General features: G+C 41.8%; 1 protein-coding gene and 1 long non-coding RNA gene across 2 annotated transcripts; one reads left to right on the top strand and one right to left on the bottom strand.

Moving 5' to 3' along the window:
* Window positions 1-280: 280 nt before the first annotated feature.
* On the bottom strand, window positions 281-2589 carry LOC106810096. The gene is made up of 2 exons (XR_001393954.1): window positions 2532-2589; window positions 281-2121 (listed from the first exon to the last, which is right to left on the bottom strand). It is a non-coding gene; the product is annotated as an uncharacterized LOC106810096 (long non-coding RNA).
* A 9449-nt stretch (window positions 2590-12038) lies between these two features.
* On the top strand, window positions 12039-12783 carry LOC106810100. The gene is made up of 2 exons (XM_014813373.1): window positions 12039-12104; window positions 12522-12783. The coding sequence occupies exons 1-2, from the start codon at window positions 12052-12054 to the stop codon at window positions 12718-12720; spliced, it is 252 nt and encodes an 83-aa protein (XP_014668859.1). The 5' UTR covers window positions 12039-12051; the 3' UTR covers window positions 12721-12783.
* The last annotated feature ends 294 nt before the right edge of the window (window positions 12784-13077 follow it).

Raw genomic sequence — 13077 nt, forward strand, 5'->3', positions numbered from 1 at the left:
AATTGTTCACATAACTAATTGTTCACATAACTAATTGTTCACATAACTGATTGTTCGTTTAACTGATTGTTCACATAACTGATTGTTCAGATAACTGATTGTTAGCTATAGAGGCTACTGTCCCTTTAACGTAAATGTACGTAAGAACAGTTCTTCGACGCACTATAAACGCGCTATATTAGTAACTCATATATACATGTTCATGAGTGCATGTTAGATATATACATGTTAGATATGCATGTTAGATATACATGAGTTATTGCAAGACGAAAGGCATAGCTCATTCCTAAACATTTATAACTAAACATCATACATAATAAACACACATATAGTTTATATACGATCACATAAAACTCATATAACACATGTGCAACGCATATAACATGTTAAACAGAACGCACGAGGTGTGATTAAAGAGTTTCGTGGCCTGTGTAACTACTATTGGCCGCCATTAAAACCTTCCAACATACCAAGACGCAGCCATCGCCCAACGACAACAACTGTGTCACGGCACTCGTATACTTCATTAATATCCGTCATCAATGAAAATAGCGTTCAATATCTAACATAGCGAAGAGTTTGTCGAAAATGTTTCTGGATATAGAGTTATAGCAATTCATGTAATGCAACCTCCGTAGACTTCGCAACCTAAGCGAGAAATCCCGCGCACATCACGTAGTAAAACAACTACATAATTAATTATTTTTTCTATAAAGCAAGGTGAAATAAACAAGCAAGTTCACGAGAGTGCAGTAATATTATGCAACGCATGTGACAATTTTATGCCAACTCTACTTCTAAATATTTACTATGCGTGCGTCACCCTTTCATCATTTTTTTTTTCACGGGCGCCGCATATATCAGTTTTTTACGACAGGTTGAATTATTCTTCCTCTGCTGCTGCTAGTCACTCACAACGACTAACGCCCTACGTATGATCCATTATTATACGCACGCATGCGCATGGAGCAATTATTATAACTGGTGATGCATATATAGATAGTAACTACCCCTACAGGTATGTAGCTATGCAAACTTGAGTTGCCATACAGAAATGAGTTTTGTATCCTGGTTTAGGTAATTCTCAGCACTTGGTCACACTTTCTCAGCTGAATATTAGCTCGCTTATCCTACCGTATTCGGTAATGATTGGTTGTCCAAGTGAGCCTATAGTGAGATATCGGTGACGTGGGAGAAAGAGCGCGGGCGTAGGTTTAAGCCACGACGTATAAATAGTGGGAGCCGCCTCTCCTCAGCACCCTCTTACTTTGTGACGTTCGTCGAGAAAGTTGTAAGTGCGTGATACAGGGTTCCTTATAGCCAAACTTCTCTACCTTGTTCAGTGGCTGCACTGAGAGAATCTGTATTCTTACTTATTCTGCTCTTGAGTAAATCATTCGTTTCGTGTTACTTCTTGTCTTTCTCTTCTTTGTAGTCTCTTGCAATACCAATTACCACTTCTACTTCTGTAGTGCGCACTACGCGTCTACACTATCATAATCGAGGCATACACCATCGTACATGTGGGCGTATTTAGCAGCATCTAGAGTGCAGTGAGTTGTCGACGTATCTAGACAATATATATCCTGGCCAGACACTAATAGCAGGTGCTAGTTCACGTGTCAAACACCAAAGTTCGCCATAAAGATTACGAGCGAGGGTACTCTAGACAGAAGTTAAACAAGTTGCGCGTTACATTGCTGCTATACTAAGCACTACTGATGTTGTCGATCAATCGTAAAATCACAGACCGTGCGTTTGTACGAAAGCTCAGAAGGTTCAATCGAAATTCTCAAATCTGGAATCTCGTTTCTTTTAAATTTAGATAACAGCTAACGAATGAAATCCGTCTAATAATTTATTAACTGAGGAGTGGAAAGTAAATCGTAATCTCCTGCTCTGATGACAAAGAAGACTTTTTTAAATTTTAGTTGAGTTTTTAATTGAGAATTTAGCTTGTGCCTTCTGGCTTTCGCGCTTTTGTCATTATTTTGCACGGCAGTAAAGTGGCGCCATCCGTGGGTCAGATTGGTATTAATCGTGTCCGTGTGTTTAGGCATCAATAATGCGTGCTCTTAGATCGCAGATTACTCTCTCTTGTACCTCGATCTTTGCTTCGTACTAAAATAAAGAGTTACCGAGTTTATACAAATAATTATTTCAATGTTCTATTACTTGCATTATAGGTAACTAGAGTTCTATGACCCCAGGTTAGCTCGGTAACATAGATCATCTGTATAGAACATTGTTTCAATAGCAACAACGACGACGACGACGACGACGACGACGACGACGACGACGACGACGACGACGACGACGACGACGACGACGACGATCGACGACGACGACGATGACGACGACCGACACGACGAACGAAACGACGACGACCGACGACGAACGACGACGACGACGACGAACGACGAACGAAGACCAGACAGTGACATATCCTTCTGCAACGTGAGACTATACAGCAGACGATGGATATATCCGACGATGTCAGACATTTTCTGTCTCTGCGAACATCACGTTACCTCTCTCAGACGATCCTTGGGTGATCTTCAGCTCTATGGCTAGCATGGCGGCGTTTTCCCTTGAGATAGTTGCTCGCATTGATCCTACTCGCACTCGTCGACGCTTCAGACTGCGAATCAGCGATCTGCGCGTTGAGATTCCTTACTCGCTTCAGCTGAAGGAAAGAAGAAGACAGAGAGGATGGTGTGATGCCGTATTGTGCGGATAGGGAAGGAGCCACGTACGTTACTACTACTACTACTACTACTACTACTACTACTACTACTACTACTACTACTACTACTACTACTACTACTACTACTACTACTACTACTACCACAGCTACGACTACTATTACTACTGTTATCTCCAGCGATAAATGTTTGCGTTGGTTACACTACTTGCTCCGCGTTTTGCGCGATCCGCATTTTCCGGTAGCTCCGACTACCGGACGTCCTGCTTGTTCAGGTCAACTGACTTTGCGTTCTTCTCGTGGCGGTAGCTGTGCGAAGCGGGTGCCTTTTCAGGTGCTCCTGGTTAACCCCGTCCAACCGCTCTGAACGTGAGTTATTTTTTGTTATATGAATGCGGATTGAGGTATATTTGGTTTAAGAACAATTTATGTTCGTGATATTTCACTGGTAAAATTGTGTCAGCCGTACGTTAGTATTTGTCGTTATCTTGCGTTGGCGTTGTGTGTATTCCCTAGGTAAGATAAGTTACGTACGCCATATTATGACTGTTTCGTTGATATAGATTGCTAATGCATTGTTTGTAGCCGTGTGTCAGAATACCCCCTGTAACATATGTCGGAATGTTTGTCGTGGGGCGCAGAATACCCAAATAATATATGTCAGAATATTAGTGTGTCAGAATACCCAAGCTAATATATGTCGGAATATTAGTGTATCAGAATACCCAAGCTAATATGTGTCGGAATATTAGTGTGTCAGAATACCCCCTGTAACATATGTCGGAATGTTTGTCGTGGGGCGCAGAATACCCAAATAATATATGTCAGGATATCCAAAGGTTCTATCGGATGAACTAGGAGTGAAATGGAGACTTATCGCGTGTGCAAAGTTGTTAGTTGTTAGCAGTGTATCGGTGATACCTATGTAATGTGCGACCTGATTTCATTATTGTGTTTGTGTGTGTAAATTTAAAGTTGTGTGTTCTATGTGTTACAGTTTACCATCATTACGCCATGTCACGCGTTGATAGATGCGTAGAAAATGGCTGGTTAGACCGCAGCCTGAGCCTTCGTCTTCTTCCTCGTCTCGGCAGCGCACATCACAGTAAAAAAACGCTGTCATGGAGTCTACCTTCCATTTCACCCTGATTAACCGGACGTAGGCAGGATCTACACTTCAAGATGGCCGAAGCAAAATCAGAAAGGACAAAGGCGAAGCGTGCCCTGACGAAAGAGATAAATTACACGCGCCAGTTGTTGGCAGAAAACAGGTTAGACTGCGTAGAGCAACAGTGTCTGGCGTTAAGTCGTCGATTTCAGACGTTTACCGATACACATAATGTTGTTCATAATGCCCTTGTTCGCGATTCCGATATCGATGATAGCGAAGAATACTACTATAAGCAACAGGATAATTATATTGAGGCTTTGGAAAATGCAAGTGACCCAGTGAAGGTAGAAGTAGAGCAGGGAGCTGCGACCGGTGGGCTGCCGAGCGATCTAATTGCTTTTCTGAATCTGCCGAAAGTAGAGTTAGAGTATTTTGATGGGGATACCTTGCGCTATCACCAGTTTATAAAATCTTTCGAATTGAACATCGATCAAGTGTGTTTGAATGCTAATGTAAAATTAACCCGCCTGGTGCAGTACACCAAAGGTCCTGCCAAAGACGCTATCCGCGGCTGTTTGTTGATTGGTGGGGACGAAGGGTACGCGCAAGCCTTGCAGATTCTGAAGGAACGATTTGGAAACCCCCACTTAGTAGCAGAGAGAATCATTTCGGATTTAAAAGGACAGAAACCTGTCAGGTCCCCAAGCGAAATCCAGCAGTTGGCCGATGACCTAAGAAATGCAGAGTTAATATTGAAGCAGTTGAGCATGCTTGCTGAAGTCAGCGCACAGTCCACAATTCTTGCTATCATCTATCGCTTGCAGCCCTATATTCAGATAATGTGGAAGAACCGTGCACTGGAAGTTAAGAGGGCTAAGGGGTGTTATCCTGCCTTTGCTGATTTGGTCAAATTTGTTGCAGAACGGGCTCTAGAGAGCAATGATCCGGTATATGGGGGGTTATCATTTAAAAGGGAAACCGCAGGTAAACCCAGGGTCCAATTTTCTACGTCTTATGCTATGTCTACCAGTGCAGGGGCTAATGGTGATTCAGCTAGTGCTTCAGCTATGCGCTATAGTGTAAATTATGCTAGGCCACAACCAGCTTGTGTTCTGTGTAGTGGGTATCACAGGTTGTGGCGTTGTGAGTTGTTCAAACGTATGTCAGTTAAGCAGCGTATAGATCTGGTTAAGCGGCGTAGATTGTGTGAAAACTGTCTTTTGCCTGGGCATAGTGCACACAATTGTGGGAAAAGGTCAGTGTGTTCTGTAGCAGGCTGTGGAAAGAAACATACCATGTACATTCACGATGTTGGTGATCAGTCGGTACCTGTAAACCCAAGCAGGAGCGTGTCAAGTGCAAGTATGTCCTCGGACAAAGAAACGTACATGCCCATCGTACAGGTATTAGTTAACAATAAGGTCCTAGTCAAGGCACTACTGGATACTGGTTCTAGCAATTCATTCTGTTCGAGTAGTTTGGCTAGTCGGTTAAAATTGACAGGAAAGACAGTGTCCTATCACTTGAACACTTTGGGTAGATCGGCTCCAACGAAATCTCGGATGGTGAATTTATCATTGTCATCCGGTAATGGTGAGAGTTTAGGCATGTCCGAGGTATGTGTGATTGGTAGAATACCTGTGAAATCTACCCACTTGGATGTTAAGGCGTATAAGCATTTGGCCGACATTGATATGGTATCTAGTGAAGTCGTACATGGGGTTGATTTGCTGATAGAGCAAGATCAAACTGAGGCCCTCATTCCACTCGAGGTACGTAAAGGTGGCCTAGGTGAGCCTTTCGCTGCTAGAACGCGGTTTGGTTGGTGTGTCAATGGTCAATCTCCAGCTGGTAAGATCGGTCGTACTGTTGTGTCACATTTTGTGAGTGCTTTGTCTGCTCCAATTGCCGATAACATAATGATAGAGGGAAGAGATGCTGATGATGATAATGATGATGATGATGATGACGAGGATAATTCAGTGGCTATCACATCTAACCGCCCGGTTGACTGCCAGGGTAAGATGACCTCTCCGCACTGCCGCCTCCCCAGTCGCAGAAGGAGCGCGTCAGCGGATGATCTTGAGTTAAAAAGAGAGCCAATTAGAGTGTGTCATGTGGCAGATGTGGGAACGGATCGTAGTTCAGATAGTGGAAATCCCGTAGACTTGATAGCAAATCATTGTTCTGGGTGGTTCAGAATGAAAAGAGCGCTTACATGGCGGATCAGGTTAGCAGATGTCTGCAAGCGTAAAGCGGTAAAATTAGGCTCATTGGTTGTTGGTCACATTCAGCGTGCAGAGCGTTGTTTAATCAAATCTGCTCAGGAGCGTTGGTATCCTCAGGAAGTTAAAAGGTTATGTGAAGGGAAGGAAATCAAGAAATCGAGTTCTTTGAAGTATCTATGTCCATACTTTGATGATAATGGTTTATTTAACGTAGGTAGACAGTTGAGCGAGTCGAAATGGGCAGTTCGAAACCCAGTTCGAAATTAATCTGTGGCTTTTTCGGCATTGTCGTTGAAGTGTCTGAACTCAGAGATGGGAATGTCATGTCTGTTCGCGTGAGAACGTGATTCACGGAACTGGTGAGGCCAATCACAAAGATTGTCCTGTTGGAAGCTGCGTGTAGAGTTTTAGGTATCTTACTGGCTTCACGATAGTTTTTGCGTGTACGGCCGTAGGTTTTTGTCTATGTAGGGTGTAATTTTCTAGAAGGGCAATAACTAGTTTCCAAAATTTTATTTTGTGAATCATTGTGTGTTGATATAGTTACATAGATCCGTGACCTCCTCAAGCCTAAGAAGGGTCGGATAACTCTTCAAGAGGATAGTTCCAAGACAGGAAGGTTTGTGGAGACTGAATTAGCAAAATGTACTAAGTAATGTAACAGAGTACGCTATTGACAAGCGTCACACCTCCGTTACCATTTATTTAACGGTGGCAGTATGCACTTGTAAATGTAATCACAAACATGTAGAGATCAAACTATCAAAATCTTTCGTGACTCTCGAGTTATTATCTTGCTCATGCAGTGGTTGTCAATTCTCCAGAAAGGAGTCATAGTATGACCAAAAAGTACAATTGACAGATAGATCTAACTGAACAGTGTTGAGGATAGTCTAAACACAATGTTTGGTATCAAAGTGTCACAAATTAACTCAACATTCAGGCGTGCACACTAAATCAGGTAGGCCTACATACTGGCTGAGCTTGAGCGACCTCATAGCAATGTTGAAGTAGGCATTAGACAACCTGCCTGATGTGTAGATTGCAGGTCTGTCCACGTGTGCATAGCAGTAAGCGTGTGTCTGATGTGTAGATTGCAGGTCTATCAGAAGTAAGACAGTCAGACTGTCAGTCAATGCTGGAGTGGCTGGACCAGGGACCAGCCGGCCGCACCACATCATCAACGGCGAGTTCCTCGCATGTCATTGTGACGATCCACATCGAGATGAAGCACAAGAACAGGTGCGTGCTAGCATTGCTCGATGGTTTCCTGTAGGTGATTATCGTGCAAAAGAACATGCATGTTAATTGTGTGCCGTGACTGTGTGTAGAATGGTGTTGGTGCCAATCAGATTTGGTGTTTGGTGTCAGAAGCGGTCAAGCGGTGTGTTATTTTGGTTTTTTTAACTTTTGGCAACAGTGGAGATTCCCGCAAAGCAAAGTTGCGACTGGTAGACCTGGCAGCCACGGACCTGGTAACAATAGCACAAGCTACAGGCAAAGGCATTGAAGAAGGTTGTATAGCAAGTCGATCATATTTAACTATTGGTTGAGTTAGAATATATTGTAATTAAATCAGGCAATTTGCACTAAGAAGCAACAGGCCTGTTGTCAGAAACATGAATAGAACTTGTAAAGTTAAAAGGTCTTCGATGTCATACTGTTGTGCATGACGTATTAAACATCTTGGGCTTAGAACCAGAGGTCGAAATTGGGCAGAATCTTCTACTTTTCCCCTAGAAAACTTACAGCAAAAATCTAATTTTTCTATAAAGGTTAAAGGTTTTCTACATGTCCCGGAAAATTTAAAAACCAATTACGAATGCTGCCTAACCATTTATAATGTTTCTGACAATCAATCTTGCGATTTTGGGTTTTAGGTGTGAGGATAAATCAAGAGCTACTCACACTGGGAAATGTCATGTCAGCTACCATAGAGGGATTCCAAACTCACCAGGCTGTTACAGGGTGAGTGATGCAGCCGTGGTGCACAGAGCGTCTATCAGCGGGTTAGCTGCTTAAAAGTGTAAATATATTGATATAAAAACCCTCAGTACTAAGCAGTGTGATTTCACTGGCTATTGATTGGAAGGAGTTTCGTAAGCTGCACTGCGTAGATTATTTGCCCCATGGAACTGATGTCTCCTTCTCACATCATGATGCTATACCAGCAATCAATTTGAAGATGATCCGAGATCGGGTAAAAACTGCCCACCAGGTCACTGCGACCTTTATTTCACCTTTATCTTGACTTTTATCATATTTCTCTTCCGCTCTCTAACTCGGCCCCTAATTGACCTAGCGCGACCAAACTTGGTATGCTTACACATCTTGCGGAGAAGGTCTGTCGCATACCAAAACCACCACTGCCCTTGACCTTAGTTTGACCTTCACCGTCGACTTACATTTCCTCTTCGGCCTCCTAGGGTAACCAGATTCCATATACTTGCACATCTGAGGCACACCAGTTGTCTAACAAACCTTTGTCTTTGTCACTTATTTAATTTTACCTGCCTTCTACGTCCTTACAGAGATATTCCATTCATACTAGATCACGGGGGATACATGTAGTTGGCAACAACTGCTCGTTTCCAGTTCTTAATAGTAAAAAGTCGTGCTTTGATTTGTTCTTTCCGTGTGACACTCTCCGAGCTTAGAATGCTCGGCAGCTCTGCTGAAGTTGTGTGTCTTTCTCTTGTTTGTCCGCTGATGTTTCTGTTGCCATATGCTAATAAAGTTTACCTCAGTTAGATCCAAATTAAGTTAAAAATAACTTGCACTGACGAAATTCTCTGTTGGTTTGCAGATTCCATTGGTGGTAACAGCGTCGTGGTGATGATCGCCTGCATAAGCCCGGCCAGGTCCAACATCATGCAGACGCTCAACACGCTCAGATGGGCGAGCCGAACCTGTAAAATTCACCCTCGGGCCGACTCGGCAAGACCCAGAGCTTTGGTACGTGTCCATCTGTGCGATGTCGTACAGTTCCCTTGTACTATCTTCCTGCATGGTTCGCACAGTCCTTGAAAAGTCCTTGAATTCGAGGGGAGTCCTTGAAAAGTACTTGATTTTAGTAAATGTTACTTTTGTGCTTGAATTTCATGGAAATGTCCTTGAATTTCATGAAAATGGCCTTGAATTTTTAGAAAGAATTCTTGCCTGTAATAAAAAGAAATTTGGTACCATCAATAATGTGCAAACCTCAATAAAAATTGCGTTAAATGAGCTTAAAAAGCTATAGACACGATAGACAGTTAAATATAAGACACGATAGACAGTTAAATGATGATCACAAATCACAGTAAGTCAGTAAAATCAGTCAGTAAATCAAGGTATGTTGTAGAGGTGACAGTGTTTAGAAGGGTTTATTAATGTGATCCAGGTAAGTTTTAGAGGTGACATGCAGTGATTAAGAATGGGGTTATTAAATTAATCAAGGTATGTTTTGTTCTGTGTATGAATTCCGATAAAATGTCTGATAAAATGTCCTTGAATTTCCGATAAAATGTCCTTGAAAAGTCCTTGAAAAGTCCTTGAAAAAAATTTCAGTCCTGTCCATGTCCTGTTTCTTTTCAATATTTTCCTGTCCCTTATGTGAAAATAATGTGTCAAAAAATGGTTACTAAAGTTTTGTTTTAATTCATGTATTGGGAGGGGTAAACCCCTCTCCCTGGCCCTTCCCTTCCATCCATAAATAACGTACTGTCTGATATTCCTGGGGGAACCCTGCTGAGATTCAATAAGTTTAGTTAAATCAATGCATGATTGTTTGATTGTGATTGCTTATAATCAAGTTATGCATATAGCAGATACAGAATGGTGGCAGCCAGCCTGGTGAAACAGGAGGAGGAGATGGGTGAGTACCAGTCACAATGCCTCGCCCTGCCGTGATCCTCATTCATGCATGCGTAGACAGTCCTCCAAATCATACTCTGGTATATTTATATTCACTATATGTGCGCCTTGGATATATATATATCACCATGAATAATGGTCGTTGGTATTCTTTAACTAAATAATAATAATTTCAACTGAAACTGTCAATGTTATTTTTGTTTGTCCATACTGAATGAAGACGTTTGAATCATTTGATGTGTAATATGTGATTTAGTCACATCCGTATTCTACTCACAGGGGAGGCCGAAATCTCGAGGAGAGGATGAAAACTATGGAAGTAAGACATGAGCATACAATCATTAAAATATACGGCATGGCACATCTTAGATTGTCTACGCGTAACGACGTAGTTCTCCACATTCAGCTGAGCATAATGGTTTATCTTCTCCCAGCATGTCTATATTGTGGCGCCATCTGTTGGCAGGAAGAAAACAAGAAGCTGAAAAAAGCCTTGCAGGAATTAGAAGCGCATATGGAAATTCTTTCTGAGAAGGTAAAACAGGGGTCGAAATAAGCGATGGTCCAATAGTATTAGTAGTCCTTTAGTTTAATTATTGTATCCCCCGAACGAAGTTCGTGGGGATACTATCGTCGCGCCGCCGCCGCTGCAGAGATTTCCTTGTGAGCGCTCTACCGGCTGCAGTTCTTCTCGGATCATCTTCAAATTTCGCATGAAGGTGCGTTATCGTAAAGCGAAGACGCCTATTGTTTTTGGTGTGGGCTGAGTCATCGTTGCCATGGTAACAACATTTTTTGTCGAAAAATTCTAGAACCTGTAACTTCTGCACTTTTTACCCGATTGTCATGAAATTTATATTTGTATTAAAATTTGTATTTAAATTTATATTTAAATTTATGATTGTCATAATTAGACAATCATATTATATATATAGGACATGACAATCGGGTAAAAGCAGCACAAGTTACAGGTTCTACAATATTTCCACAAAAATGTTGTTATCATGGCAACGATGACTCCGCCCACACAAAAAACGATTGGCATCTTCGCTTTACCATAACGCACCTTCATGTCAAATTTTAAGATGATCCGAGATCGGGTAAAAACTGCCCACCAGGTCACTGCGGCCTTTATTTCACCTTTACTTTGACCTTATTCATATTTCTCTTCCGCTGTCTAACTCAGTCCCTAATTGACCTAGCGCGACCAAACTTGCGCTTGCTATGCTTAAACCAGGTATGCTTACAGATCTTGGGGAGAAGGTCTGTCGCATACCAAAACCACCACTGCCCTTGACCTCAGTTTGACCTTCACCGTCGACTTACATTTCCTATTCGGCCTCCTTGGGTAACCAGATTCCATATACTTGCACATCTGAGGCATGCAGTTGTCTAACAAACATTTGTCTTTGTGACTTATTTTACTTTACCTGCCTTCTACGTCCTTACTGATATATTTCATTCATACTAGATCACGGTGGATACATGTAGTTGGCGACAACTGCTCGTTTCTAATTTCTTAGGTACTTGGCATTTAAAAATACTTATTATTTTTAGTTTGCACGCTGTTGTACCTACATGCAGACCTGCCAACTGTTACGTATTGCCCGTAATTTGTTACGGACGCGAGTCAAAATTACGGTGTTACGGACGACCTCGAAAAATTACGGACAGCAAGAAATCTCTGAAATTTATATTTTTTAATGAAAAAAAAAAAAAAAAANAGGAACTAGTTCAAACAACGGTTCTTTATTGACACGCGTTCCGTAGAAACTGCAGTTCCTTCCAATCAGCGTACAATATATAAAAATTGATTGAGGGAATGACATGCCGATACTTTTACATGCATCGATTAGGCGTGGTAGGCAGTGCTTACTACAATCGCCACGGGGGAGGTGGGAACTACCAATGTCTGCCCTCAGTCCCGCAGTGGGGCAGGTTCCAAGATGGAGCCCAGGCAGACAATTACATGTAAGTCCTAGACGATTGTTTTATTTCCGAGACGAATGAATGAGTGAATGAATTAATGAGTTAATGAGTGATTAAGTCACGGAATTAGTGCATGAATGAGCAAGCGAGCGAGCGAGCACACGAGCATAAAAGTGTGAAACTTTTAAACGCCATTTATTCGTGTCAATCGTGCCAGCAAACAAATGATTCCTGCCTGGAACACATGCCCTCCGAGTTGGTCACTAGAATACCATGGGTATGGAAGATTGGAGTATACTACTAATAATAATATTATCAAAAGCCCAAAAACTATAGTTTAACTTTATGGCTTGTTAATAAGTATAATACTGGGCTAATGGGTGAGGAACACTAAAATAAAATACTATTAAAATTATATGACAATAGACTGATCGGTATGGATAGACTAGACTAGTAATCAATAAATTAACATCTTGCTATACATGAATACACGTGTTATGTCTCGCTGGCGACAAATTGCAAGTTCGTACCTGGTAGCGATAAAGGTGACGGCAGCGTGAATGTTGCTGCTAGTGTTGTTTACTACCGCGTCGAAATAGCAGATGTTCACATTTACTTGCTTATAGCAACTGCATAAAATATTGCGATATTCACTGCAATGGATAATCCTAATATTCGCCCTTGCATGCTCCAGCTACCTCATGTCGTCGCACGAGCTCCACAAGGGTCGGTCAAACTTCGTGTGCGTGGATGAGGATCCAGAGGTGAATTTGTCGGGAGATGGAAACGAGGACGGAGGTCTGTGGTACCCCGTGGAGGCTAAATGCGGATCACTGCCATGTCCAAACTACGTGAATGGACGGGAGATCACCTGTGCTGTCTGCACTAAGTAGTGCACATATTTCACTCACTGTATCATTCGTAACTCGGCTTGACGATCTGGATTAATACGTACCGATTAAGATAATCGACTCAGTAGATTAGAAAATAGGATGCAAATACGGACTACCCAGCTAACACATAACGTTTTCGCAACGTTTCTAAATGGTTATTTTATGGTTTGGTATGAATAAAACGTTTTCTCAACGTTCTTAAAACGTTTCTAATAAAGTTATATTTATGTTGTTTAAAAACGTTTGCTACAAACGTTTGCTCAACGTTATTAAAACGTTCATAATAAAGTTATATTTAAGTTTTGAATAACGTTTGCTAAAATCGTTTTATTAACGTTCAATAAACGTTGACAGTAA

The sequence above is a fragment of the Priapulus caudatus genome, unplaced genomic scaffold (genome assembly GCF_000485595.1).
Source record: "Priapulus caudatus unplaced genomic scaffold, Priapulus_caudatus-5.0.1 Scaffold410, whole genome shotgun sequence".
In the NCBI taxonomy this organism is placed as follows: domain Eukaryota; kingdom Metazoa; phylum Priapulida; class Priapulimorpha; order Priapulimorphida; family Priapulidae; genus Priapulus; species Priapulus caudatus.

Coding starts and splice junctions, on each gene's coding strand:
- LOC106810100 (XM_014813373.1), top strand. CDS start 12,052: ATGATTCCTGCCTGGAACACATGCCCTCCGAGTTGGTCACTAGAATAC. Junction 12,105..12,521: donor TGGTCACTAGAATACCATGG/GTATGGAAGATT, acceptor TGCATGCTCCAG/CTACCTCATGTCGTCGCACG.